At 39.6% G+C, this 26,450-nt stretch overlaps 1 protein-coding gene across 8 annotated transcripts; it reads left to right on the top strand.

The window, feature by feature from the left end:
- The first annotated feature begins 742 nt into the window (after window positions 1-742).
- Window positions 743-25,000, top strand: atxn2 (ataxin 2). Of its 8 annotated transcripts, none has more exons than XM_023343594.1 (26): window positions 743-1,208; window positions 5,274-5,304; window positions 5,459-5,518; window positions 5,887-5,958; window positions 7,089-7,239; window positions 7,774-7,788; window positions 10,439-10,563; window positions 10,714-10,805; window positions 11,506-11,694; window positions 12,093-12,265; window positions 13,859-14,107; window positions 15,152-15,337; window positions 15,455-15,634; window positions 16,230-16,337; window positions 16,439-16,509; window positions 16,594-16,934; window positions 17,411-17,474; window positions 17,574-17,711; window positions 18,607-18,624; window positions 19,163-19,229; window positions 20,276-20,469; window positions 20,560-20,686; window positions 22,155-22,346; window positions 22,416-22,618; window positions 23,269-23,446; window positions 24,869-25,000. In XM_023343594.1, exons 1-26 carry the CDS (start codon window positions 1,099-1,101, stop codon window positions 24,895-24,897), a joined length of 3,363 nt encoding a protein of 1,120 aa, XP_023199362.1. In that variant the 5' UTR covers window positions 743-1,098; the 3' UTR covers window positions 24,898-25,000. The 8 variants fall into 8 exon arrangements, with proteins under 8 accessions (XP_023199362.1, XP_023199361.1, XP_023199368.1 ...); XM_023343593.1 differs by having other exon boundaries at window positions 19,163-19,235; XM_023343600.1 differs by lacking the exon at window positions 7,774-7,788.
- The last annotated feature ends 1,450 nt before the right edge of the window (window positions 25,001-26,450 follow it).

The raw sequence follows: 26,450 nt of genomic DNA, 5'->3' as shown, positions 1-26,450 counted from the left end.
CAGCTCATACAAATGGCAGAAAAATTAGGTTCGGTTGTGTACTCTATACATTTACCATTTTCTGACTCAGTGAAAGGGAGAGATCAAGGTCATTCTGAGTCAAACAGAGCAAGCTGAGTTCTTCCTGCAGCACTGAAAATGCATTTTTCTCAGTGCAATTTGATTTCTGTCTTTAACTTTAGTTTTTTATTCTCTGCCGTTTGTGCAAGAAATGGCAAAAAAAAAATTATTTCAAAAACCAAAAAGAATTTCAGTTTAATGGTTTATGCATATTTGTTATGTAAAAAAAAACAACAATATATGTCTACGGCAGTCATTAAATGGGCGCTTTAGAGTCACTTCTTCATTGGTCAGGCTTCAAAATGTGTATTCTAAATGAATGTTTCAGTATCTTAATGAGCATACTGAGTAATTATCCTGTAGTGCTCATGTACCAACAGGAGACGCTGACAGCTCGTACATACTGTTTGTTCATTTGTGTTTTGTGCGTTCGCCGGCTCACGTGGATGCAGCTACTGAGCCATTTAACACTCACGGACTTCCTGAAAGTAGCGCCAAGGTGTCTGTGTAATCTTTGAAATACGTTAGTATTTATACATGTATATTGAAAATCTAAATTAAATATGATAATTGCGTCTTTCTAGCAAAAATGAATGCCGTGAAAGTGGATGAATATTGAGTTAAATATTATGAGCCGTTGCACCTTCCATATATCCCTCCGCTGGTTTTTGTCCCCTTTCAGACTGTTTTGGTCTTTTTGCTGTTAGCAACGGAAAGGACCCGAGCTAGCTGTAAACTCTAATTTGAGATAATCGATTTTTTTTGTTAGGATTTCATATCAAATTGACAAGCGGCGTGACGCTCCTGTTATTTTGAAAGATCCACTGAAGCGTGTTGTTTTTAAAAAAAAAATAGTTCCCCCCCCCTCAGTTTTAATAAGATTTGTAGAGATTGCTAATTGGGCTAGCAGCTGTTAACCAGCTAGCCTGCTAGTCGCACGTTAGCGAGCTGTCACACAACCACACGCCGCCTCGTTGTCAAGAAGTTTCTGCTCTACAACCGATCGCTTTTAAAGACACCGTCTTTTATGGGATCACCATGTCAATGAAGGCCGGTGGAAATCGAGGCAAGCCCGGCGGGGGCAACGCAGCTGGTGCGGCCGCCTCCGGTGCTGGAGGAAGCGGCGGGGGAAGACAGAATCTGGGCAGGTCTGTGAGTTCCTAAACTTAGCCAAGTAAAAAACGCAGTGAACAGATGTGCTGTGGTCGGCAATTCGTGTTGTGGACACAAATACGTCTAGCAGTGGTAGTTTGAAGAGATGACACTCCCGTTAAGTGGTCCAAAATTAGTACGCGTGTTATGCGGGCCGTGAGACGTTATGCAGCTTCGCTAGCGAGGCCTGCCCGCCTGCCTGCCTGCACGGTCCAGTAATGTTGCAACTTAAGGGCAACATTTCACCGGTGCTTGTTAAATAACATGCCTTTGTCATTTATTATTCAATTAAACAGCCGAAGGGATAAAAAAATATTAACCACGATTTTTTATATTCGTTTTTCCTTTTTTTCCCTTTTTTTTTTCTCTCTTCCCTTTAGTAATGACGGTGTTCGAAGTTGCTAATATCAGTTCATTATATGAGCCTGGTGCCGATTTGGTTGGAGTTAATTAGCCCAGTGTTTGTAATTCCGCACACTTGCGGTGTTGTAGCGGCTGCCCGAGTAGAGGCCAGCTTCCACAACCAGCTGCGTTTATCCCAATTCAGCTGACTGCTACGTTACCGCAACATCACTGCAACGGGATTGACACATAAATGACATAAAGCATGTGCTGGGGGAGGAGGGAGGAGCGGGTGGTCATTATGCTGACCGGCTGTCAACCTTGACGTTGCTTTTCGTGGGAAATTAGTGTCCTTGAAGCATGACTTTCTGTCCACGTGTTGTCTTGTGACGAAGCTTACACACAACACATGGATGTTGATATTTTTGTTTTTGTCGTTTTAATTTCTGTGGGCGTTTGTTTTCACCGGTCACTGGGGCCACTACCCATTTATGGCGCAGGCTTGGTTCACTGTAACGCAGGGTTGAGCCAGAGTGAGATGCATTCATACCTAACCTAACCCATCTTTTATTCAAAATCATGTGGCGAATCACCACCATTACTACTACTATACAGGGGTATGTGTATTTTTTTCTGTTGCGTACAACAAACCAAATGTGACCACCAAAATGTGCATTTTAGAAGAAGAAAGTCTCATTTTTCTCACCAGATAAATTCAGTTTGATCCACATACACATGCCATTTTATTAGGCACACCTTGCTCATATTATGTTGAACCCTTTTTTTTAATGAAAAGATACAACAAGGTGTTGGAATTGTTTTTCAGAAAGGATCATAATATGTTTTCATGGCGTTTGCAGTAAATCTGGACACTGACATCTGAATGAATCAGGCAAGGCAGTATTTTTCAAGTCCATTACAGTACAGTTTTGATTAGCCTGTCTGAATCGTAGCTCCAGTTTTTTGTCCTTGACTGACAGGGGAAACATTCGTTGTGGGTCTTATGTTGCTGCTTTAAGGTTTGACATGCAGCGATGCCACTGTTGCCTTTCGATCATCTCAAACCTCCCTGCCCATTTCATACAATTATCACTTGTGGGATATGTTCTCTTTTTCTTGCTGCTCTCTGTAATTCGGAGCAATGTTTGTGTGTGAAAATCTCAGTAGAAACACTCACACCAGCTCAACCGGCCACTGCATTTAGAAATTCATTAGTTTTCTCATTCTTCCCATTCCGATGTTCTGTTTGAACTCCAGCACATTGTCTGCACTCCAGCTAGACCCCTAAAGACAATTAGTTGCTGCCATTTGTTTGGCTGATTAACTATTTGTGCTAACAAGCAATTCAGCAAGAGTACCTAATGGTAATAATAATTAAAATGATGAGGTGTCTAACCTCATTGATTTCCACATAACCAGAAACAAAAGAAAATAACTGCAGTGGGAATAGGAATGTAATGCAAACTAAAATGGATGAAAGTGAACCAGGACCAAATGCTAGTGGCTAATTATGATGTTCTGCATTGGATTCTTGTGTGAGAATAACATCTAAACCATCTTAAATATTCTGCAGTTAATTGTTTGAAAATCTGTGGGATCTGATAATTAACATGCTCAGTGACCAGGATTAATATTATTATCAGCTCAAGGTAACGACTTTATTTCTCTGCAATTTATGCTTTCCTATGCTGTCAAAACGTAGAATGTAAAACTTTATTTATACAATACTTTTCAAGATGAAAATCACAATGTTCTTCAGCTAACAGAGGATGAAAAATACACAAGACAAATTTGAATAAAAGCAGATTAAAAACATTTAACGTTTTGCTGGCCTTTTAAAGGAAACCACTGAGTCTGCTGATCGCAGAGGAAGGGCGTTCCAGAGTCTTGGAGTTGCAGAAAAGAATTCTGTCTCCTTTAGATTTCAGTTTTTTATGTGATACAATCACTAAGTCTTGGTTGCTGGACCTCAGGGCCCTTATGGTGGTAAAGTGATGTCATAGCTCAGAGTTGTAGATCGGTTCTGTGCAGAGTTTTCAAAGGTTTTCAAATGTTGTGTGTTCAGCGATGCCACTGTTGCCTTTCAATTATCTCAAAATTTAATGCACTATCTCAGGAAGTTTAAATTGATAATTTATTGATAATAAGTTGATAATAAACTTGGAGTCAATGAAGCTGGATTAGCAGGAGACACATGACAAAATCTTGAAGACTTAGTCTGGAGCCTAGAAGGAGCATTTTATGCAAACTGCAACCAGTAAAAGGAGGTTTTAGTTAGACATGTGTAAAGTATATTGCAGTAATCCAAACGAGATGACTCAAAAGCATGAGTTAAGATTTCCATCACAGGATAAGAGGTAGTAGAAGTAAGTTCGGCAATGTTTCTTAAATGGTAGCAACAGGATCGAACCAGAGAGCTGACATGATTTTCAAGTGTAGGATCTGAGGTTATTCTGAGATTTCTTACAGAATATTTAGCTGCATAATCAAGAGATCCAAGGATCAGATTGCTCTGAAGTAATTTCTTTTTTTTTTCTGTTGCAAAGACCATTACTTCAGTTTTTGTTTTCTTTCATTGAAGAAAACCGCCAGCTACTAAGCTTTTAATTGAATCGAAGCATTTTATTAAAATATACATTTCTGGAACTTCATTTGGAAAAAATAAACATACAGCTGAATATCATCTGCATGAAAATGATGGGAGATATTCTTAAAAGATGACAGTATGGGGCCAGTATGGCCCCAACATGTCCACTAAAAGAGGTTGTGAAAGATTTGAGCAGATACAAATTGTCAGAAAAGCATATATATATATATATATATATATATATATATATATTTTTTTTTTTTTTTTTTTTTGCTTCAGCTTTCACTAATTTTCACGCAAGGCAGCCATATTGGAATTTAACATCAGATTAGAAACCTCTGACTTTCCTACTTGGACCTGTGACTTCATGAGGATTGTCCTGTTAATGTTTCCAACCTGAAAGTTAGAAACTTAAATTTTTGAGGAAAAATAAAATGCACAATTAAACCATATTCTTTAAAATTTTGAACGTTGTTTTGTTTGACACAACACAGACAATTGTCAGAAAGCTGGTACTGGGAAAACCTTCATTTCCTGACATGGTATTTGCTAACAGAGGGGAAAGAAATTGAGGACCATTGATATAAACCACCAGCTTTCACCATTTTTGCTTAAATTCTATTTAATTAACTGGAAAATCAAAGATATCTTTGCTCTTGCCTATTGTGAACAGCTGCATGAAATATTGAACTGCTGTCGTCGTTGCAATAATAGTATGTGGATCATTGCACTTGCAAATGACTGCCATGATTTGCCACAGCAACCATTAGAACTCTGCTTGGAAATAAAAAATGTTTTGGACTTGCTGTGTCCTCTATGTGCACCTCTGATAAAGATCTTCATGATCGTGGCTTAAGGTGAGAGGTGAGGACAGTGCTGTGATTGAAGAGCCTGGCACACCAAAGCCCTCATGGGCTCTGGATTGGGTTTAGATCAAACCGAGTGGATTGCTTTAGATGAATGAATCTTTTCCACCTTTTCTAACACCATTTTGTTTTCATCCACAGTCGACCTATACAGTGCTGTTTTTTCTTCATTTGTATTATTTTGTAGCTCAATCCAGACAACTGTGTGATTGGAAGAACGTTGCTGTTAATTGAGGGGGATCTGATGTCATATTTTTGTCTTTCAGGGGAAGACACAGTGGCAAAGGCCCTGCAGCAGTAAGTTGGTGCGCTATATCTGTCACAAGTTTACTCTAAGACACTTGCGCTTTATAAATGTTTATCATCAGATGTTGTTTTTCCAATGATTGTGTTTTGGTCAGAAACAGATGTCCAGAAGGTGATTTCTATTCACAATGTTTCTGCTCTTTAGGTTATTTTCAATGGTGTATATGCAAATATGAGGATGGTCCATGTCTTGACTTCAGTGGTAGTAAGTTTTACTTCTTGTCTCTGTCAAATTTAAAGGCTATCTTTATAATTCTTGTCTTGATTATTAGTGGATGCCTGAACAGAAGCAGCAAAGGTACAAATGAAAATCTATAGGGCTCATTCTTACTGTAAATGACTAGTGTCAGCAAAACTGCTCTTTTTTTTTTACCACATGCTGTTAGTTGAGAATGTCTACACTGCAGTAAACAACACTTAGAACAGCTTGTACCATAAGGAAGGCAGATCAATCATTTGGCTTCCAGCAGATGGGCTTGTTGAACTTGTTATTTCAAAGAGTACGCTCACATCGGCTCTCTGAGTGAGTAAGTCTTTCATATGGTGACCACTGACCGGCTCATCTGTTCACAGGGGACCAAGTGTGAGCTGAAAGTAAAAAATGGAGCTGTATATGAAGGAGTATTCAAGACATATGGTCCTGAGGTAAGGAAAGCTGATGTCTAATATCTTTCTAAAGATGCTGTGTTATTAGTGGCATCTGATGGTATCTAGATAGGAAATGGGCAGAGAGAGACGAAGGGGCAGCAAAGGTCTGTAGTTCAGGAATTGGACTCCAGATGGTCTAGAACAATGAGGCCGCTGCATTTATATCCATCTATATTCCTTTTTTATAATAACTGATTCAGTCACTGTCTCTGTAGCTGGAAAAATGTCTTAAGCTTAGGCAGGACACCATCTTGCCAGCGCTCAAAATCAGCCTCACCCCCTGAGGTGGTTTCCATCTTGTGTTTAAGAACAGAGAGGAATCCGACTCCTCATGCTTTCTTTAAAGGGATAAATCAGTCTGTGGGGAAGTATTGAATATATAATCAACTTTATAAATTTGTTTCACACCATTTGCAAGACTGCACACGTAACTGAAGGTCCTGTATTTATGTTTACAATATCTCCCACCTTATAAAACGTAAAATAAAGAGAAAATGATTTTCAGTACAGAAATACGATAGTGGAAATGTTATGAAATATGCTACCAGGAGCTGTCCAGAAGTCAGTCACTAATGCTCTCCACAAGGAGAGAATGCCACAACAGGTCACTGCTATACAAGACAGCTGTGTGCAAGGATTAAGTGGAAGGACAAAATGTCTTAGAAAAATTGTGCACAATTAACAGCGGGTAAGGGATTGCGAAGTGAAAGGAGTTTTGGGGAGATTCAGAAGAGCCACCGCACACAGACGTATCAGGACATTTTTCTACATCTGTGGCATTCAGGTGTATCCAGAAGAGGTGACTGCTGTGATTAAAGCACCCAGAGCTTAATGCAGTATTGTACAGAACATGGGTATACGTTTTAGTCTTGAGACTTTATTGTATTCATGTTGTGTAATATTTCTGAAAATGTTTTTTTTTATTAGCTGTAAGCCAGAATAGTTGATTAAAAGACATAAATCAGCAGCTTGAATGCAGAATTGAATTACTGAAATCAATACATTTCTGTATTATTCTAATATAAAGAAATGCACCTCACTTTTTCTTCTTTTTTTTTCCCTTTTTGGTTGGTGTTATTGCCTTTAACTTTATTTATGATTTGTATTAACCTGCCTGTCTCCTGCAGTGCGAACTGGTGTTGGATGCAGCCCACAGAAAGAGCCCAGAGCCGAGTTTTGGCCCCAGGAAAGAAGATATAGTAGAGAGCATCATTTTTAAGGCTTCCGATGTTGTAGTGGTGACATTCAAAGACGTGGACCCGAATTTCGCCAGAAAAGGTACCAATGGCTTTTGTGTTGATTGAATTCACACCCATTATTAATCAAGCAGCAGACAATTAGGAGAGCTAATGATATTGTATTTGCCAAATGCTCAAAAAACATGTAATTGGGAATCATTGCACATGTGCAGTGGGTTGATTGTTTTCTATCTTCACGGCCCTGAAGTGACTTTGACATGAGTTACATCTTGTGTTTCTGGCCGGCCGTGGCAAACCGATTTGATCTATTGATTTCTCTGAAGGTGGTTCAAGTGCAGAAAGGACACTTAAGGTTGAACGAGTCTGCTTCTTGATGTTTAACAATAAATTCATTAAATGTTTTTAATGAAAAAGCCAATGAACATTATGTTTTAGGGTAAATACTGTTGTCAGGTACAAACAAAAGGAGAAGGAAAAGAACATTTTGATTAAAAGTTTTGATGAAGGTCTTGCATGTTGGTCAGGAAACTGTTAGTATTTTCGTTCTTCATTCTGTCTGTCCGTCCATCCTCTGACTCTCTCATTTGTGTGTCTCTTCTTTCCAATGGTCTAGTCTCTTCTGACACAGGTAATAAAGAACTTTAATTTTCTCAGAATTTATTTTTTATTTTTACATGAATACACACACTTGGATCAGAATATGGGAGCATAGTTCTGCATGGTTTGGGTACATGCTATTACTAGTTTCTGCTGATCAGGAATCTGATGCATGTCATTTTTTAACACCTTGTGTTGCCTTTAGTTTGGATGTTGCTTTTAGTGGAAAAAGGGCCCCTTCAAGTGACTCATTAGCCACACACTTGTATTTAGGTTTACTGGTGAGAGGGAGAATGTGTGTGGGATGCTGTAAATAGTGAAAATATTTAATGTAAATAAATAATTTTGCTTTAAAATTTAGTGGCATGTATGTTGTGAATGTTATTGCTAAAGTTGGCACTCTTCTGCAGCACTTTATTTTAAGCTGACAGTGCAGAGCGTAGGTTGAAAACACACAGTGTGATTGCATTGAAAGCAACATATTTCCAACCTATGTTCAGCTCTTTATTTTGTTTCTGATTATTTTTTTATTTGAAGAAATGCAGCCTTGCCTGAATGTGTGATTTGTCTTCAACCTGAAGATCATATAATTTACTACAGTCTAAATCAGTGGTGGGCAATCCTGGTCCTCGAGGGCCGGTGTCCTGCAACTCTTAGATGTGTCTCTGGTCCAACACACTTGAATCCAACAGCTGAATCACCTCCTAAGTGCAGTCAAGTTCTCCAGAGTCCTGCTAATGACCTCATTATTTGACTCGGGTGTGTTGAAGTAAAGATGCATCTAAAAGTTTCAGGAGACCGGACCTCGAGGCCTGGAGTCGCCCACCCCTGGTCTAAATTATCTGCATGTTTCTCGACACTCTTCACATTCTCCATTTGCAAATTATGATCATTACTTTAAAGAAAGTGTTCACACCTCATGACTGTTTTTCACATTTTCACAGTGAATTTTATGTGATAGGCCAACAAAAGTAACACACTGCTGGAAAATGAAAGGAAAATGGTTTTCACGATGTTTTACAATCGGGAATCTCTGGAAAGTGGCATTTATTAAGATTTTCTCCATGGATATTTCACTCCATCCTTATTCCCATCAACTCTGACCAGCTTTCTTGTTGCTGCTGAAGAAAAGCATCCCCACAGCATGATGCTTTCACTACCATGTTTCACTATAAAGTATGTTCCGGATACAGACATGTCTGTACTGCATGTACAGGATGCAAACAGGATGAACTTTCTCCATCCTGTTTGCTGTGTCTCTGATGTGGCTTGTGACCAACTTTTAAGCCCATGAGTCATTTTCATTCCTCTTCATAATGATTCACCACTTAATTTTGTTCTGTCAGATAAACACCCAATAAAATAAATTTAAGTTTGTGGCTTTAACATGAAAAAATGTAAAAGTTCAAGAGGCATGAATCCTTTTACAAGGTATTGTATATTTGATGCACAATACAATTATATGAGCAATGCATACTGTAGTATAGCCCAAGCCTGTTAGCCCATTGTGTGTACAATATTTGCCTCTAATTTTGCATTCATCAGAAGTTTTTGGATTGTTTTCAAATAATATTGAGTTGAGGGATCAAAGCTTAAGTTATGGGAGTTCAGGTGATCAATGTGCTTTATGTGCACAATTTATTTGTCTCTGATTGGGCCAGACCTGGGCTAACATAAGACTAGCTTTCCTTTCCTTTCAAACATATTTTGTCTTTGAGCTTGCTTGTCTTGAATGTTAGTGGACTGTAATAATAAGGTCAAGCAGTGCTGATGTACTGAGTTAGTTGAATTTTCATTTATGTTATTAATAAGCTAATGTTTTGCTATAATAATGGCCTACACAGAGAGGTAAGACACACTGTTGGGTTGGTTGTGCTGCATTTTTGTAGACTCAGCTCAAGACATTGCTCAGATTCTTTTAAAATAAATTATATGTGTGATTATGAATAAATTAGAATATACTGAAATGTATTTAGTTTCGGTATTTCAGTTTGAAAAGTTAAAGCAGTATTTTATGTAGATTCGTTCCACACAGGGATCTATCTCATGTTTTAAATGTAGAATATAACTAGTAATTGTTTTTAATAAGGAAATCTGGGCTTACTAAAAAGAGTCTGCATGTACTGAACTGTATGTGAACTCAACACTTGGTTGGGGCTCCTTTTGCATGAATGAATGAATCAGTGTTGCATGTCATGGAGGCCATCGGCATGGGGTTTGTGAAGCTCAGCTAGCTTTTAGGTGCTCATCTCTCTTTGACAAACACGGATATTCCCTGTCAGGTTCACTTTTTGAATTTGATGTAATAAACATTTTGATGATATTCTAATTTATTTTTACCCCTATGCCCCCGTTTGTGTTGTTGCTGTGAGGGATTATGACTCAGGCGCTAAAGACATGAGCTCTTTCCTTCTTATACAACATGAATGCAGCCATGTGATTGTACACTATCATGAACTTTGCACTCTTTAGGGCTGCTGAGAACAGTAAGGAAAACTAGATAAACCACTCATGTTAATCACCAGAGCTATTGATTTTCTGTAGTAGACTAATTTAGGTGTTCAACATTATGACATAATCACACTGAGATGAACTGCAAATCCAACTTGTATTTCAGAGCTATTTTTGTGTGTGTGTGTGATATTCCACATGCGTTATGTGATCTATTTTTTTTAATGTAGACAACTTCACAGATGCAGCAGTGAGCGGTCGAATTAATGGTGAACATAAGGAGAAAGATCTGGAGCCGTGGGACGGAGGAGACACTCACAACTCTGACAGCCTCGAGTCCCTGGACACGGATGTGGTGAGATCAATCACGCAAACGCATCAGACACGTTGATATCAGCTTGTCATAAATGGGGTAGCGTTCTCACAGGAGTGAAAACGCTTGTCCTTTGTTAAAAAGCTTAGATGACGAATTTGCCTCGCTTTCCTACTTTGTCTCTACAATCAGTCAAACGGATGGGACCCAAACGACATGTTCAAGTACAATGAGGAGAAGTACGGAGTGTTGTCTACATATGACAGCAGCCTGTCCACATATACGTAAGCATCATTCTGTTTTTCTTTTTTACTGTCTGTGTTATTTATATTAAAAGATCTTAGCATTATCAATATTTATATAAAATTGACTTTTTTCAGCTTTATATCATGTTAAAATGTAATTTCCTCATCAAAAACATACATGGAGTGTTGATTTAGTCATTTTGGCAGCCATTTTGTGGTGGTTATACGCTTGCGCTCACAAAGCGCTGCCTATTTCTACAAAGCTCGAGCTGAGCTTCTGCCTCACAAAGCGCGCCTCCCCCACTCAGCTCCTCCAGACTAGCAGCAGCAGCAATTGGCAAACACCTTGTTTAACTGCGTGTTTGCTAAGTTTATTATGCAAACTACTTCTCAGTTGAAAAACGGCATCATGGATGAACATTTTTGTGTTCATGTGCTGTAGACGGTGTTTCAGAAAGAATAGGAGATTCTTAAAGAGACAGGCGTCAAACTGAGAAGCAAAATTTCTTTTGATATGTACAGCATTTTCATAACAACTGAAAATAGCACTATGTGCCTGTAAAATACATAATACCTCTTGTTTAAACCAATCTTTATGTAATAGATCTGCTGGTCATATGTTTATTTTTAAGTTTTGACCCATTAACTAAGGAGACTCGTGCTCAGTTTATCATTTTTGTGATTAGACAAGAAACACCTTGTTTAGTGAGTCCTTGTCCTTCTGGACGTCGTTCTGCAGGATCCCCCTGGAGCGTGACGACTCGGAGGAGTTTCTGAAGAGGGAAGCTCGTGCCGCCCAGCTGGCAGAGGAGATAGAGGCCAGCGCCACATATAAAGCTCGGGTGGCCCTCGAAAACGACGAGCGCACAGAGGAGGAGAAATACACGGCTGTGGTGCGAGGGGAGAGGGAGACTCCCACGCTCAGCAGGTGAAATTAGGTTACACACATCAAGAACTTAGAGGGTGGATACTTTTGCTGTCTTCTGTTAACTGCAGTTAGCAGCTATTAGTTTGCACCAAACTCGGGTGACGTTCTGTGTTGTTCACTAAGGAAACACAGTGAACAACACAGAATGTGGGATATAAATATTGATGAATATTTATTGAATTAGACCCACAAATATTCATCAATATATATGATGTATATTTTAATGTTGGAGCTTAACAAAATGTAATGTTTGTTGCTGTTTCATAACTGATTACTGTGTGAACTGCCTAGTTGCTGAAATGTGTTACACAAATAAACTTGACTTTTAGGAGACAGAAAATTCCAAGATTATTATAGTGTGGAACTGATCCTCATTTTGTGTTTGTGTGTCTATTTAGAGAGAACAAGTACATTCCTCCGGGTCAGAGGAACAGGGAAGCAATGTCATGGGGTGCAGGACGGCAGAATTCACCTCGACTGGGTCAGAGCTCAGCAGGAGCCTCAGCTTCTCGACCAGGACCTCATGACTACAGTCCCAACACTGGCCCGGACCAGAGGGTGGTGAACGGAGGTATGTTAACAAATCAGTGACAGATTACTGTACTTGAGTACAGAGTTACTTGATTTTAAGTCATCAAGCAAACTCGTTCCGACTTAATTCTGATGTAGCAGTAGGAGCCAAGGCAGCAGGATTACAGCTCTAAAATGAACCTATTACATTAGAAATGAGTTCAAATGAACTCCACTTTTGGGAGTACAGCCAATCAGCAGCAAGTAAAATGAATTTCCCTCCTGGATTGGCTGCTTTGCAAACGTTCGCCAATAGCGTGTCAAATAGCAATGTGTATTTTAAGTTCCCTAGCTGCACCAAACGTTTGGACACACCTTCTAATTCAATGGGTTTTCTTTATTTTCATGACTATTTATAAGGCAAGAAATCCCACTTATTAACCTGACAGGGCACAACTATGAAGTGAAAACCATTTCAGGTGACTACCTCTTGAAGCTCATCAAGAAAATGCAGAGTGTGTGCAAAGCAGTAATCACAGCAAAAGGTTGCTACTTTGAAGAAACTGGAATATAAGGGGTATTTTCAGTTGTTTTACACTTTTTTGTTTAGTGCATATTTCCACATGTGTTATTCATAGTTTTGATGCCTTCAGTGTGAATCTACAATGTCAATAGTCATGAAAATAAAGGAAACTCATTGAATTAAAAGGTGTGTCCAAACTTTTGGTCTGTACTGTATATATATAGATACATAAAAAGACAGGATAGCTGAGTTTTCAGCAAACAATTTGGAGTTGCGTTCCACAGAGAAATCTACAAATACTCAAAACCAAATAGGCTGGTGTCCAATTTAAATCATATATATAGAGCAAAGAAATAGAAACAGTATTCTTGCCAGTTTCCACTGGAGGGAACTTTCCAGGAACCAGGGTTGTTTTCTGGGGTGATTAGCCTTTTTCATAGAACATTTCCATCATAAAGATGAGCCACCTCTGAGCTCCGCCTGGACATTAATAATTCACAATGAATGTACTCCAGTTGTAATTAGTCCACATTGTCCTCTTGATGCTCCAACATGATGATGGGATATTTGGGATCTAAGTTACTCTCCTCTAAATGCATTAGATGCTTTGCACTTTAATAATAAAAATGAACCTTTTATAACATTGAAAGTTGCTGTGATGGTAAACTCTTATGATAGTTTGCAGGTCTAACGGTGATTATCTGATATTAAGTAGTTTTGCCCTCTGATGAGTCGAGAAAAAAATTAGAAAAAAAACTCTGAGTGCTTTTTGAAATGCTGCCAGGACTTTAAGCCAGTAACTGACTCCTCTTTTACTAGCACATGATGAAATGTCACATTGACCTGACCAAGATTTAATTTAGTTTTTTCAGATTAAATTTTTGCATGTTTTTTGTTTGTGTAGAAAGAGTGAAAGTTTCCCCTTTCATCTTGTGAACTGAATGTCTGGCATATTTTATTTGTTCTCTCAGTTAAAAATTATTTTCTGCTTTTTATTATTTGCTCCTGTTTAAATCAAACTTTCTGTTTTGCTGCTATGTTTATTAACTCCTCTCCTTCCTGTTGCTGCTGCACATTTGTGTTTTCTCCTACTCTTTGTTATCCTTGATCATTTGTCCTTGCCTTTTTTAGGTTCATCCCATTGGCCCTCACCCTGTCCGTCTCCCTCTTCTCGTCCCCCCTCTCGTTACCAGTCTGGCCCCTCCTACTTGCCTCCCCGGGCAACCACGCCCACCAGGCCACCCTCCAGGCCCCCTTCTCGGCCTTCCAGACCTCCTTCTCATTCATCTCACCCCTCCTATCCCTCCTCTCCATCCTCCTTTTCTCAACATGGCCCCACGTCACCAGCCTCCACTCTGCCCAAACGCATGTCCTCAGAAGGTATCCCAATAGGTTGAGCCCACCTGGGCAAAGGCATGAGATGGAGATTGAGGGGCCGACCTTGGCGTTGAATTGAATTTGAATTGTAAAAGTTGTAAAAACATTTCCTAAAGGTTAACAAAAAAAAAAAATCCTTCCATGGATAAATTTGCCCAGGTGTTTTGTGGAATAGAAACATCTGGAAATTGCTTCTTCTGATTTGGGGTCTGACCTTAAACGGCCATTTTAATGGCAAGAATTTGGTTATGACTCCTTATCAGTGTGTGAGGCAATTTCACCTCGGCATGTGGGTGCATCAAGGTCTGTGTGTGTGTGTGTGTGCTGTTTTTTCTGCGTCTCTGTTGTTTTAACCTCATAAAGAGAACATGTGAGTGAGGCACCAAGTTTGCACCATAACCTGAGTACGTCTGTTTCAAAGTTATTAGCTTAAATATGGCTCCGCAGTATCTGTCCAAAACCAAGCAAGTCCTCCGTCATTTTAGCAATCTGAGCTCTGACTGTGGCACGTTTCAGGTCCTCTTCCCTCTAGTTTTTCTTCTTTCTGTGATTCAGTGTTGAGTTATTCTGGTTCACTTGGCAAGATGAAACTCTTTAATTTGCTTGGTAACGCTGGAAAAATCAAACACAACTTATGATGCTGAAAAACACCTGCTCTGAGAAAACGGTGCTGCTCTAAAGTATTCATACCCACTGAACTGGTTGTGTTACAATGGCAAACTTTATTGTATTTTATTGATATGCATACATCTGCACAGCTTTGTTCACATCTTCTTATCCATAAATATGTTTGGTTTCCATTGAATTAAATGAAGTTCTTCTTTCTTCCTTCCTCTGCTCCTTTCCACTGATTTATTTTCTCATCTCCCACTTCACTTATTTGGGCTTTGAAAGGCTTGATGTGGTGTTTTTGTCACATGAAACTTTGTTCTTTACTAACACGCATGTCCTTGTTGTTTGATGTGATGTTTACATCTGGGTTCACATTGACACAGATGAGTTTGTATTTAACGCCTGTTTGACGTTTTTCGGGACCTTTGTTCACAGGTCCTCCGAGGATGTCTCCTAAATCCCAGCGAACGCCTCGTGCTCACAGAGTGCCGCCGTCGCGGATCAGCTCGGTCTCCACCGCAGTGGACTTGGGTTCCCACAATCCACCTGGAGACATTTCGGCAACGCCTCCAGCCAGGAGTAACTCCTCTGGAGGAACCTGGTCTTCAGTGGTCAGTGGAGGTAGAGTGTTTTTCTTTACTTGTAGAGATTGTTTGGACATCCTGATTCTAAGGTTGTTGCGTTATCCTTATGCTTGGAGTAATTTTATGTATTGTTTTTTTTTTTTTCTGTCCTCAGCTCACAGACCTCGATCCCCGCGACAGAACAATGTGGGCCGCGCCTCCCCCGGCTCTTCCTCACTCTCCTCGCCCCAGACAGGAATGGCTCCTATAGAAACTGTTACGACGGTGACGTCAGCTTCCTCTCCTACTGCTGCTAGCCCCGCCCCCAACATGGTTGCCTCTCCATCAGGGGATGGTGAGATTAAATGTTTAAAGACAAAGTTTGAAACATTTAATTCAAAGTTGAGAGCATAATTACAGCTGCAAGCAGCCAGCAACTTTGACCAACTTCTCATTTGCTTTAAAATGAGTTCATATAGGGTTTGTTGGCAGGGCCGGGTTTAGAAGGATTAGGGCCCCTGGGCTGGAGCCAGGTTTGGTGTGTGCGCAATTTTTAACTATTTAATTACAGAACATTAGTAGATAGGTCTGAATTGGTTAGTTTAAAATGTATGTTGGACAAAAAAACATTTTTGTTTTAAATTAATGCAAATCCAACAATATTAAAAAACCACAGCTGAAATGAGCCTATGAGTTCAAAATGAGGTGCAGTTTTTATAAAACATGCATTCGGCAAAAAAATAAATAAATAAAGAGCCGCCTCCTAACTTTGGGTGCCTGGTCACTGCTCGTGTAGGCCTTTTTTAAAATCTGGCTCAGGCTGTTGGAGTAAAGGGTTGATAACAGATGCACACCACACTTTTCAGGTTATTATTTTTTAGTGTGAGAAAAGTTCAACAAGTGTAAATATTTGGACAAACTTTCTGCCCTGTGTTTTTTAATCTTTATAGGTAAAGAATGTCGTGTCCAGGAGACGAGACAGTCATCTCCCTCAGCAAATAATGAGAACATTAAGTCTTTGGATAACTCCCCTAGCATCTCAAGACCAGTCTGTAAAGGTACTTTATTGTTATCAGGCATGTGTTTCATAGATGTTTTTATACATTGAAAGAAATGTATTTTCTGATGATTGACATAACCTGACTCCATTTCTCTGCAGGGCCTCCTTCTATGGCCCCCGACCACCGAAAACAAATAGATAATTTAAAGAAATTTAGTGTAGATTTTAGAGTAAGTATCCTTGTTAAACTCAACAAAAACTCAACTGGTCCCTTAACCAGATTGCACAATGAAAATCTATTGCACCTGTTTCAGTTGCAGTCCAGTTCCAGTCCAGACCCTGCCTTTGACCAGATGACCAAGCCAGTCAGAGACTCATCAGACAAGCCTAAAGATCTTTCCCTGGACAAGGCCGCCGCAGCGGGCCGAGACGGCGCAGAGGACGGCGCTGCAGGGCTGACTGCTGGCGGCTCCGGAGCCGCGCCTGCGTCATCTGCCAGTAAACCCGGCAGCCCTGCAGCGCCGTCTCCATCTTCCTTAGAGCAGAAGAGAGGAGGGCAGGATGTGACATCACAAGGAGTTCAGACGACCGCCATGTCCACTCTGAGTGGACCCAAACATGAAGAGAAGGAGGAGAAGAAGGAGGCGGTACAAGAGTGAGTGGACCGGATCAATTAACTGAATTAATTGTGATGAATCGATTATTGAAACGATAATCAACTGATTTAGTAATGATTAATTGTTACAGACTCAAAAAGGACATTCAAATCAGAAATTAAATCAGAAATGTACAAAAATACATACATTTTGCACTTAAGATGAAAAACCTTCATAGGCTGTAAATATCTTTTATCCAGAACTTCTGAAGGGGTGTAGTTTTAGCTTCACCTGGTTGAAATTCTTTAAAAAAAAATCTCCTATTAAGCACTTTTTGCTATCCAAATATTAATCAATTTAATTGTTTCATTTTTTATCATTTCTAACACTGAACACCCTACTGCTGTCAATTAAACTGAAAACTGTTCAGCAGACAAGATGTTTCCATTAAGTTTCATGTATTTTTGCTATGCAGAAGAAAACAAACATTTTTGACCTGACCTATCCTTCAACAATTTGTTTGTGTTTTCTGCAGTCAAGTAAGAAAATCAACCCTGAACCCAAATGCTAACGAATTCAAACCCAGGTTTAATACACAGGTCAGTATGTCCGGATGTAGCAAAGTCACCCAGCGAGTCCAGAAAAAGCATCACAAACTGATTTCATTCTTCTGTTCTTCATCTTTTCTTTTTCTTCAGCCTAAGCCAGCCAACACCCCGACGCCTCCTCGGCCTCAGGGTCAGCCCAGCCCCTCCATCGTGGTTCAGCAGCCGCCGGCGGTCTACGGCTGCTTCCCTCAGATGTATCCGCTGACGCCAGTCAGCCCCGGCGTTCAGGTGAGATGCACACCTGCATGCTAGAACTGTTGGATCTGCTTTCATTAACAATAAATAAAAGTTACCTTAAGAGTTGTCAACAGGTGCAGGTCATTTCGCTCTTTAGCCATATCTACTCTGACAACTAACAACTCAGTTATTTCCTTTGTTTTACTCACATCCTGCTGTAATAAAATGAGATTATATGACTTCAGTAAATAATATCTACCAGCAGAAGATCATTTTTCAAAATCTGTCTTATTTTATAGAAATGAACTAATTCAAATGGAGATCAGAACCACAGTGAATGGTAACACAGCATTGTGCACATTTTTAAATTGATTTTGTGCAACAGAATTTAATCATATGTGAGATTTTAGCATTTTTATTGCAGCTTGTCTTGAATCTTAATTCCACTAGAAAATTTGTTAGTTTGCCACCGTTTTAGTTCATTGTTCTGAAGCTGGGAGGAGTAAAATGGGAGTATTTAAGTACAAGCTGACCGGAGGGGCAAATTGTAGAAATAAATCACAGATTAATAAGAGGATTTACAGATTTAACATAAATTTTAAAAAAGAACAAACTCCCCTTTGAAGTTTGTGCACCTGTGAATCATCTCTGACACACGGATAAGTTTTGATGTTAACTTCAGGTACAAAAAAGGTCAGAAACGTGTAAAAAACGAATTTTTTGCAATTTTGTAATTTATTTGTACAAATACAGTAAAATAAGTGTAGGGGTTCTTAAAACACTTTTTAGTGTTTGTTATATGTAATGTCATCTATCCTGTGTTGCTTTAAGAAAAACTTGGTGATCCAACATCAGACGAGTGCAAACAATAACAACTAAAGAGTGGTTCTTTTTCCCTTCTCTCCCCCTCCTCTTCCTCCTTCTCCTCTCTCTCTCGCTCCATTAGAAAAGCATAATATGGAAGGTTTGTGAATTTTTCTAAGATTTCTACTTTTTTCAACCCTTGTTTCTGTTTATTTTATTTAAGCCCAATCTGTACTTAAATAGTTTTGCTTGCTTGTTGAATTATGCCATCAGATGTTGGTTTGCCAACTTCTTATTGCAATTCCTTTGAGCCGCCATCACAGATGGACCTTTAACATCATCCTGTTTCTGTTGGTTTATTCTGTTAACAAACCCAAAACAAGAAGGTTCTCAAGCTTCTTTTTTTGCGGCTCTGCACCTTACGACAGGAATGCATGGTGTATATTGTTTAGAAATAATAGCGTATAGGCTAGCATAACTGACACAGTTTTATAATAGAAAATGCATGCAACCCAAGGTAAGAGAGATGCATTTTTAAATGTTGAGGGGATATTTCCAAACAGGAAAATGGGTTTTACAAAACCTTTACATTTTAATTCAAAAAATAATTTATTTAGATTAACTTTCTATTTTACATTTACTAAACAACATTAAGTATAAACTTTTTTTTCCTTCTCCAATCGCCTCCCTCCTTCCAGTCTCCAGCTGTGTACCAGGTCCAAATGCCTCACATGGCAGTGAGCCAGTCGAAACCTTACAGACCAGGTAAAGGTGAGAATAATCCCTGCTTTTTTCGCTGTTCCCTTTATTTTTTAACCACTTCCTGCTCTTACAAATTCATTGTATAATGCAAGTGTCAGTCTGTTTGCTCCATTAATTTGTGTCTCCAGCCAACATTATCTAAACATTATAAAATGAGCATTTTCTGCTTTTTAAATAACAGATTTTTTTTCCTAATACATTGAAACGGTTGAGCAACTTCTGACATTTTTACTTCAGTTATTAGTATATTTTTGTTTATACCGGACCTTAGTAATTGATTAAGGTTATATTTTATTGGGTATTTCTAAAATGTTTCCTCATAATTCTGAAAGCATTAACAGGAAAATCCTACAATAGGAAATTAGGATGTTTTCACGCCTGGTAGTCCGGTGGACTCGGGGACCAAAATTTCAACATTTGTTATATTTTCATCTGGTGCGGTTTGCGTTCACACTGCACTGTGTCAAACTAATTGAAAAATCTGTTCACCTCCTTCACCAAAACTAATGAGGGAAACGACGCAAAAAGAAGACATGAGCGCAACTTTCTTCTTCACAAAATGTAAACAAAAATGGAGTGGTGTCAGATTTTAGTGGTTGTAGGATTTCTCTTTTGTCTTTGTCAAAAGACCACAAGAAATTTCTCTCTCTAGCTTTAGATTTGCATGTTTGTTTTGGCTGTATTTACCCAGAATGCCCTGCGCTGTAGTCTGCTTGCTGCCTTTGTAACTCCAGTCTGCTTGGCATTCACATATTCATTCGAACTGCACCAGAGTTCACTTCAACCGAACCGAGACTGAAGGCTTTTAGGCTGACCAGAATTCACTTTTTGTTCTGTGTGTCAGAGTTTGATTGCACGTTCATGCCTCCCCAAACGAACTAGAGTTTTATTAAAACGAACTTAACAAGACTGGTCGACACTATGCTGATGACACTATGACTCTACTAAACTATGATCAATAAAAACATTTATTTTATTTTTTTTAACTTGACTTGATTCATAGGTCAATAATCTTTGTCTCCCTATAATCTACCAACATGAATTGTTAGTACCCAACATGCCCCAGCAGAGGTCTGACCAGCACCACCCGCCCGGAACGCCCACTATGATGCACCCAGCAACCGCAGCAGGACCGCCTATCGTAGCACCGAACCCCGCATACTCAGCGCAGTACTTCACCTGCAGCCCGCAGCAGTTCACCAGCCAGCCGCTCGTTCAGCAGATGACACACTACCAGTCACAGGTGCAGACTCGCACACCAAGCAGCTTTTAGAGGAGGGTCTTTTCAGGGTCAGAACCGGGTCATTCATCACCGCTAACACTCATCCTTCAGGCGCAGCACGTGTTCAGTCCAGTCATGCAGAGCACCGCCAGGATGATGGGCCCTCCTACACACGGCCAGCCCAGCCTTGTCTCTTCTTCTACTACGCAGTACCCAGAGCAGACACACACCATGTATGGTGAGTAGCAGCTGTCAGTCTTGATATGAGGTCACTGGTAAGTAGGTATGGGCTGAAACAAAATTATGACCTATACCTGGGGTAAAAATGTCACAGTGTTATGATTACAAATCTAAAATATGTAGTTTTGCATTTTCTTTATCATGCTTTGATGTGAATGCACTGGTGATATTTTTGGGCTGATCTTCACCCTTTGACATGACCTAAATTATGGGCGTCTTCAGTCAGAAGCTTCCTCAAATTCAATGTAACACAGACCGCTACAGGAAATCTTTCTTGCCAACAGCCATTATTATCTACAATAATTCTTTGAAGAATTTGAATCAACATGAGATATGACAGAATTTTGACCCGTTTCCGCTCTAACAGAACAATTATGATTAACGTGAATTTAACCTTAACCTCTCCATAATCTATAGACTGTCAACTTTAATTGTTGTTGGAAGTTGTTTTTAGATCACAAGCTATACTAATAGGACAACTGTGTTTCCACTGCTTTAATCAGGTTGTTCTCTGCGACGACAGGCCTCTTTTTATTGACCTACTATATTACATTGGGAGTTTCTATTGGGTTTCAGATTCTGAGTCGGTGTTGACAAAAAGAAGACTAAATATATATACATTGTTTGCATGCAGAAAAACGTCAGGATTCACAAGTACGTACAAGTTTATATGAAAAGTACGTTCAGCTGAAGAGCTCCTCACAGACGCAGGTGGAGACACTCGGTATTTCCACCTTTCACTTGAAATTAATCAAATACACTATCCAAATCCAAAACACTCATGCAGACAAATTGTGACTAGCCTCATGCTGATACTAGTTTCTCTAATTCTAGATACTAATGGCAGCATTTTAATTTCATAGACTTCACCTTAAATTTAGTGACGTGTCGTCTCCTCTGGCTGCTGCCGTCCGTAAGCACGAATTGCATGTCGGGTAACATTCTTCCTCCACGTTGTCTTCTGTATTCTTACGGTGGCTGATGTATTCCCAGATAGAAGGGAGGTGGGGAGTTTAGGGGACTTTCTTGAATTTTCATAGCTAGTAGATATGCAGAAGTCGTGATGCTGCAGCTGCATGGGAATGTTGGGATTTGACCTGCACTTTATTTCTAACCAGACATTAAAAACTCTTATTCTGCAACACCGGTATGATGGAAAACTTTAGTGGTTTTGAAACTTGTCTTAATACCATTCCCTCGTGTTAAGCCGGTCATTGCTTTTAAATTGTTTTATAATTTGTCTTAAACTTCTGTATATGTTTTAATTGTTTTACTTTTGTGCAACCAGGCCGTTGTGTGTTGCAGATTTCTGCCCATGTCCCTCTTGGAACTAAAATCTACTGTAGATCTCAGTGGGGTTTTACCTGGTTAAATAAAGGAAATAATAAAAATTAAATAATTTATGTTCTGTTTTGCTGCACTGAGAGGCAACAGGAAGTTTTGATTCTGTTGTCTTGCTGCCTCAGTGTCTCCAGGGCCGATGCCTCAGCAGTACCCTCACCCCAGTGCCACCCTGCACCCTCACCCGCAGCACCCGCAGCCCTCTGCCACCCCTACAGGCCAACCCCAGCAGGGCGGCCCTCCACAGCACGGGGGCCCGCCGAGCCACCCTGCAGCCAGCCCGGTCCAGCATCCTCAGCACCAGCAGGCAGCAGCAGGTGATCATCTCTCCTAACGAGCGGCTGAGTCGGTTTACACTGTGTTCACACCGCTGATGTGTTTCTCAGCAGCGGCAGCAGCGCAGGCTCTGCATCTGTCCAACGCGCCGCCCCAGCAGCAGATCTACTCAGCTTTGGCCCAAACGCCCCCCTCCATGACGCCCAACCCTCAGTCCCCCCAGGCGTCGTTCCCCTCCGCCCAGCAGACCGTCTACATCCACCCTCAGGTGCAGCATGGCTACAACCCCAACCACATGGCCCACGTGCAGCAGGTGGGTCGAAGGGGCGACCCGGGTCAAAACCGGGAGCTTTTCAAGCTTTGGGTGGATTTAGTGCTGGTACTGCAGGAAACCTTAATGAAGGATGTTTTTTATGTTTCTCTAACAAACTAACAAGTGTTTCTCCCTCATGGATCAACTGGTTGCCTCCTTTAGTTGTCACTTCACTTTTCCTGTCGTTTTTCCTCTTCTTCTTTTCTGTATCTGTCTTTCTTTTTCTTTTGCTATCTTTTTTTTCCTCACTATTTCTTTCTCACTATTTTTTCTCCTCTTTCTTTGTCCTTTTCTTTCTTTTGCTCTTTCTCTTCCTCACTCTTCTTCTTTTCTTGCTCTCTCTTTTTCTGTTTATTTCTTTTCCTCTCTCTTGCTCTCTTTTTCTTTCAGCTGAGTGTTTGTTCCCTCGAGGCTTTGAGCTGGCTGTTATAAAAACCCAGGTGACATTGTGCAGCAATAGTGGCTTCATTCTGCTTTCTGTTAGCTGTTAATTAAATTGTTTTTCGTCGACCAATCATGTATTTCCTATTGATTGTGGTCGCCTCTCTGCTTCCAGAAGGCAGCAGCTCTAATCGCTGCCGTCCTGAAGCTTGAGCTGTCAGTCCCCTCATTGTCCTCTCTCTCTCGCTCCCTCTCTCTCTTCACCCCAGGCCCATATGCAGTCCGGTATTGTGCCATCTCACCATCCAGCCGCTACCCACGCTCCAATGATGCTGATGGCCACACAGGGTCCTCCAGGGGGGCCCCAGCCACCGATGCCCCAGGCGGCCCTGAACCCCATCCCGGTGTCCTCTACTACACATTTCTCCTACTTGGCGCATGCACAAGGTAAACTCATCAACCTGCTAACAGGCTTGATGTTTCCTCTACAATGTCAGCAGCATCTGCCTTCAAGTTTGCGCAGATTTTAACTAATGTCAGATGCTTTTATCATCGTTTTTTGGCATCTTCTCAAAATGGTGACCTGGATGGTTGTGATGAAGCTGCCAGGATGACAAATGAAACCTGTTTTTTAAATTCTTGGAGTTCCTCCAGATTCCTCCTTCAGATTTGTTTCAGAAACACTTTTTGTTTCAGATAATCTCTAAGGATTATCTGAACTCGTTAGAGAGTTCAGATAATCAGAAACGCTCAACTGGAAAGAGCGACGGGCCAGTAAAGCAACCTGATCTGCTTTAATGAATTTCCACAACCGTTATAAATCATGTGGTGCAGCTCTGTGTTGCATAGTAAAATCCTACAATTGCTTTTTAGCTTAGGTGGCTTGAAGTATTCACATTTATTAGGATTCTGGATGATAGACCAATAAGTAAGCTTGATTGTGAAACAAACATGTTCTTTTCATTTTTCTTTTTACTGTGATACTTAAAATAAAATAGATTACAAATATCTATTTCAATAAATAATTTTTATACTTCAAAACTTAAGACTAAAAGTGAAGAATGATTGATTAGAAATGAGTTAGTTTTTGCTTTATTTTCAGTTATGCAAAGTAGATTAAAAATATGGACATCCACTTGTACACAAATATATGGAGTAATGTGCATATAGTAAAAACAAGACATTGTCTGAGTCATCAAAATCATGTTTAACATAATAATACTATTTAGACATAAACAAGAATACACTTAGCTTGAAAATGTGAAATGTTTCATTTCTTATATGTTTGTACACCCCAATTTTTTTTTCAGTACTTCAAACGTGAGACTAAAATTGTCGATTGTAAAAAAAACTAAGTTGTTTTTTTTCTAACCAACATTTTCTCTTTAACATATTTATTTTAAAAACTCCTAAGTACCATAGGAGCTCCAGTAGCTCCTATGGTACAGGACAATTTTTTTTATATGTTTACTCAATCAATCGTCAGAGTGATTTATTACTCGATTACTAACATAATTGTTTACAACAAATCTACAACAAATCTCAAAAGGCCTCTCACGGAACACTGTTGCTGCATGGTTTTCATGTGTTGGAATGGCCTAGTCAAAGTTCAGACCATATGAGAATGAGTTGTTCAAGACTTGAAAATTGATGATCAGATTCTTTCATTCAGCTTGATAGTATCCTCTACCTTATGTTGGCTCATCACTAAATGTAAACATTCCCACGGGTGTAAATACTTTTTCTAATCTCTGTAATGAGTCGGCTGTGGTTCTGAAAGGTGGAGGATTGTACTACCAGGCCTAATTGGGTCATTGTTTCTGTCCCTGTCTCCATCCCTGACTCCATCTTTGTGTGTCGTCCCTGCAGTGCAGCCTCATCATCAGCAGCAGCTGTAGATAGAGGGCGCCGGCGAGCCGAGGGACCGCTCTGCTTCATGCTTCTCAACCAGAACCTCCATAACAAGGCAGAACGAGAGATTTCCCTCCCTCCCTCATCCTCTTCCTCCCTCCCTCCTCTTCCTCCATCCGACATGCTTCACATCAGCGTTTCTCTCCTCCCCCCCTCCCAGTCAGACTAGGCAATAAGTGAATGTTAACAGGTTGATGCAGTGTTTTAACGAGAGGTTTAACGGACAAGACGTCTCCTGTTCGGACCCTGATCCTGCGTAGTATGAGGGGTCGACTGAAGGAGTTAGAGAGAGCGTTGCTAGGAACTGGAGCCGGTATTCTGTCTGCACCTTGTTATGGAAAAGAAATCTTCCAACTTCTAGACAGTATTAATATTACTGTTTGTTGCTGCTGCTGCTGCTAAGTGCTGCATTTGTTTCCAGACTACAAGACAAGTTTCTAACCAAACTAAAAACCGGAAAAACGACCAGAAACGTCCTGTGAGAGGAATAAAATAATAATAATAAAGCAGCCAAGAGGACAGGAGAATTGTTATTTATAAAACAATAACAGCTGAGGTGATCAGATCCCACTTCTCACCTGACCCTTATGTAACTTTTAAGTTAAAACTTTTACTTTGTAGATAATATAAATAATTAAAAAATGAGCAAAAAAACTTAAAAACAATAAAAAAGTTTTAAAAACTGGATGGTGTCTCTGTGGTTTACTCTTTATTTGGATGGTTGTTGCCTTGTTGTTTGACTGTTTCTGAACATTTATTAAAGTTTATAAACATATTAAACCTCAGTTTAAAGGTGCATCTCCAAGTACTTACAATCAATTTAAACTTATAATATTCAACACATACAGAACAATATATTTTAAGTCTGCGTTTCTAAAACTAATAAAGTGTCGGTATTGGTCTTTCATTTGCAGAATCAGTAGAATTGAGTTTCTTCTGTCTTTTGTCTTTTAAATCATCACAAAAGGACAGATAAAAACTCATTCAAAATGATCTACAAGCAAAACAGGAACTTTGTTTTCAAAACGAAAGAGGCCGAAATGTGTCATGCTCTCATTTACATTCGTAATGGGATGTATGATAAAAGAGCTGTGCTGTGTGATGCAACAAACAAAGCAAAACCAACTGCAATAAAAGAGAAAAATGCTGAAAAAAGGAAGTGTTCATAAACATGTTGCACACCCTAAACCAGAAGTTTAATTGGAACTGAAGAGTTTTGAAAACTATCGTAACTTTTATTCCTCTGGTTTATATTTTTGGATTCTTTATCTGTCAGAAAACCCCAGTTTAGGTGGGATTCCTTTTAACTTAGTTCAGATACAAAAATACTATATTTTTTAAAATCAAGATAATAATGAATTAAAATAAGATTTTTGGGAGATTATTCATGTACTAAAAAAATCAAGAGTATTTTATTAGTTTTGAATATTCGTAGGAAAACAGTATTTCAAAAGGCACAATTTCCTCTGTATAAAGCATTATTAGAATATTATTCAAATATAAACTTTTAAAATAATATTCACGATTTGCTGAAACGTTT

This window comes from Xiphophorus maculatus, chromosome 12, assembly GCF_002775205.1.
Source record: "Xiphophorus maculatus strain JP 163 A chromosome 12, X_maculatus-5.0-male, whole genome shotgun sequence".
NCBI classification, from domain to species: Eukaryota; Metazoa; Chordata; class Actinopteri; order Cyprinodontiformes; family Poeciliidae; genus Xiphophorus; species Xiphophorus maculatus.
Note: the sequence above shows the minus strand (reverse complement) of the source record. Positions and strands in the feature narration are given on the sequence as shown.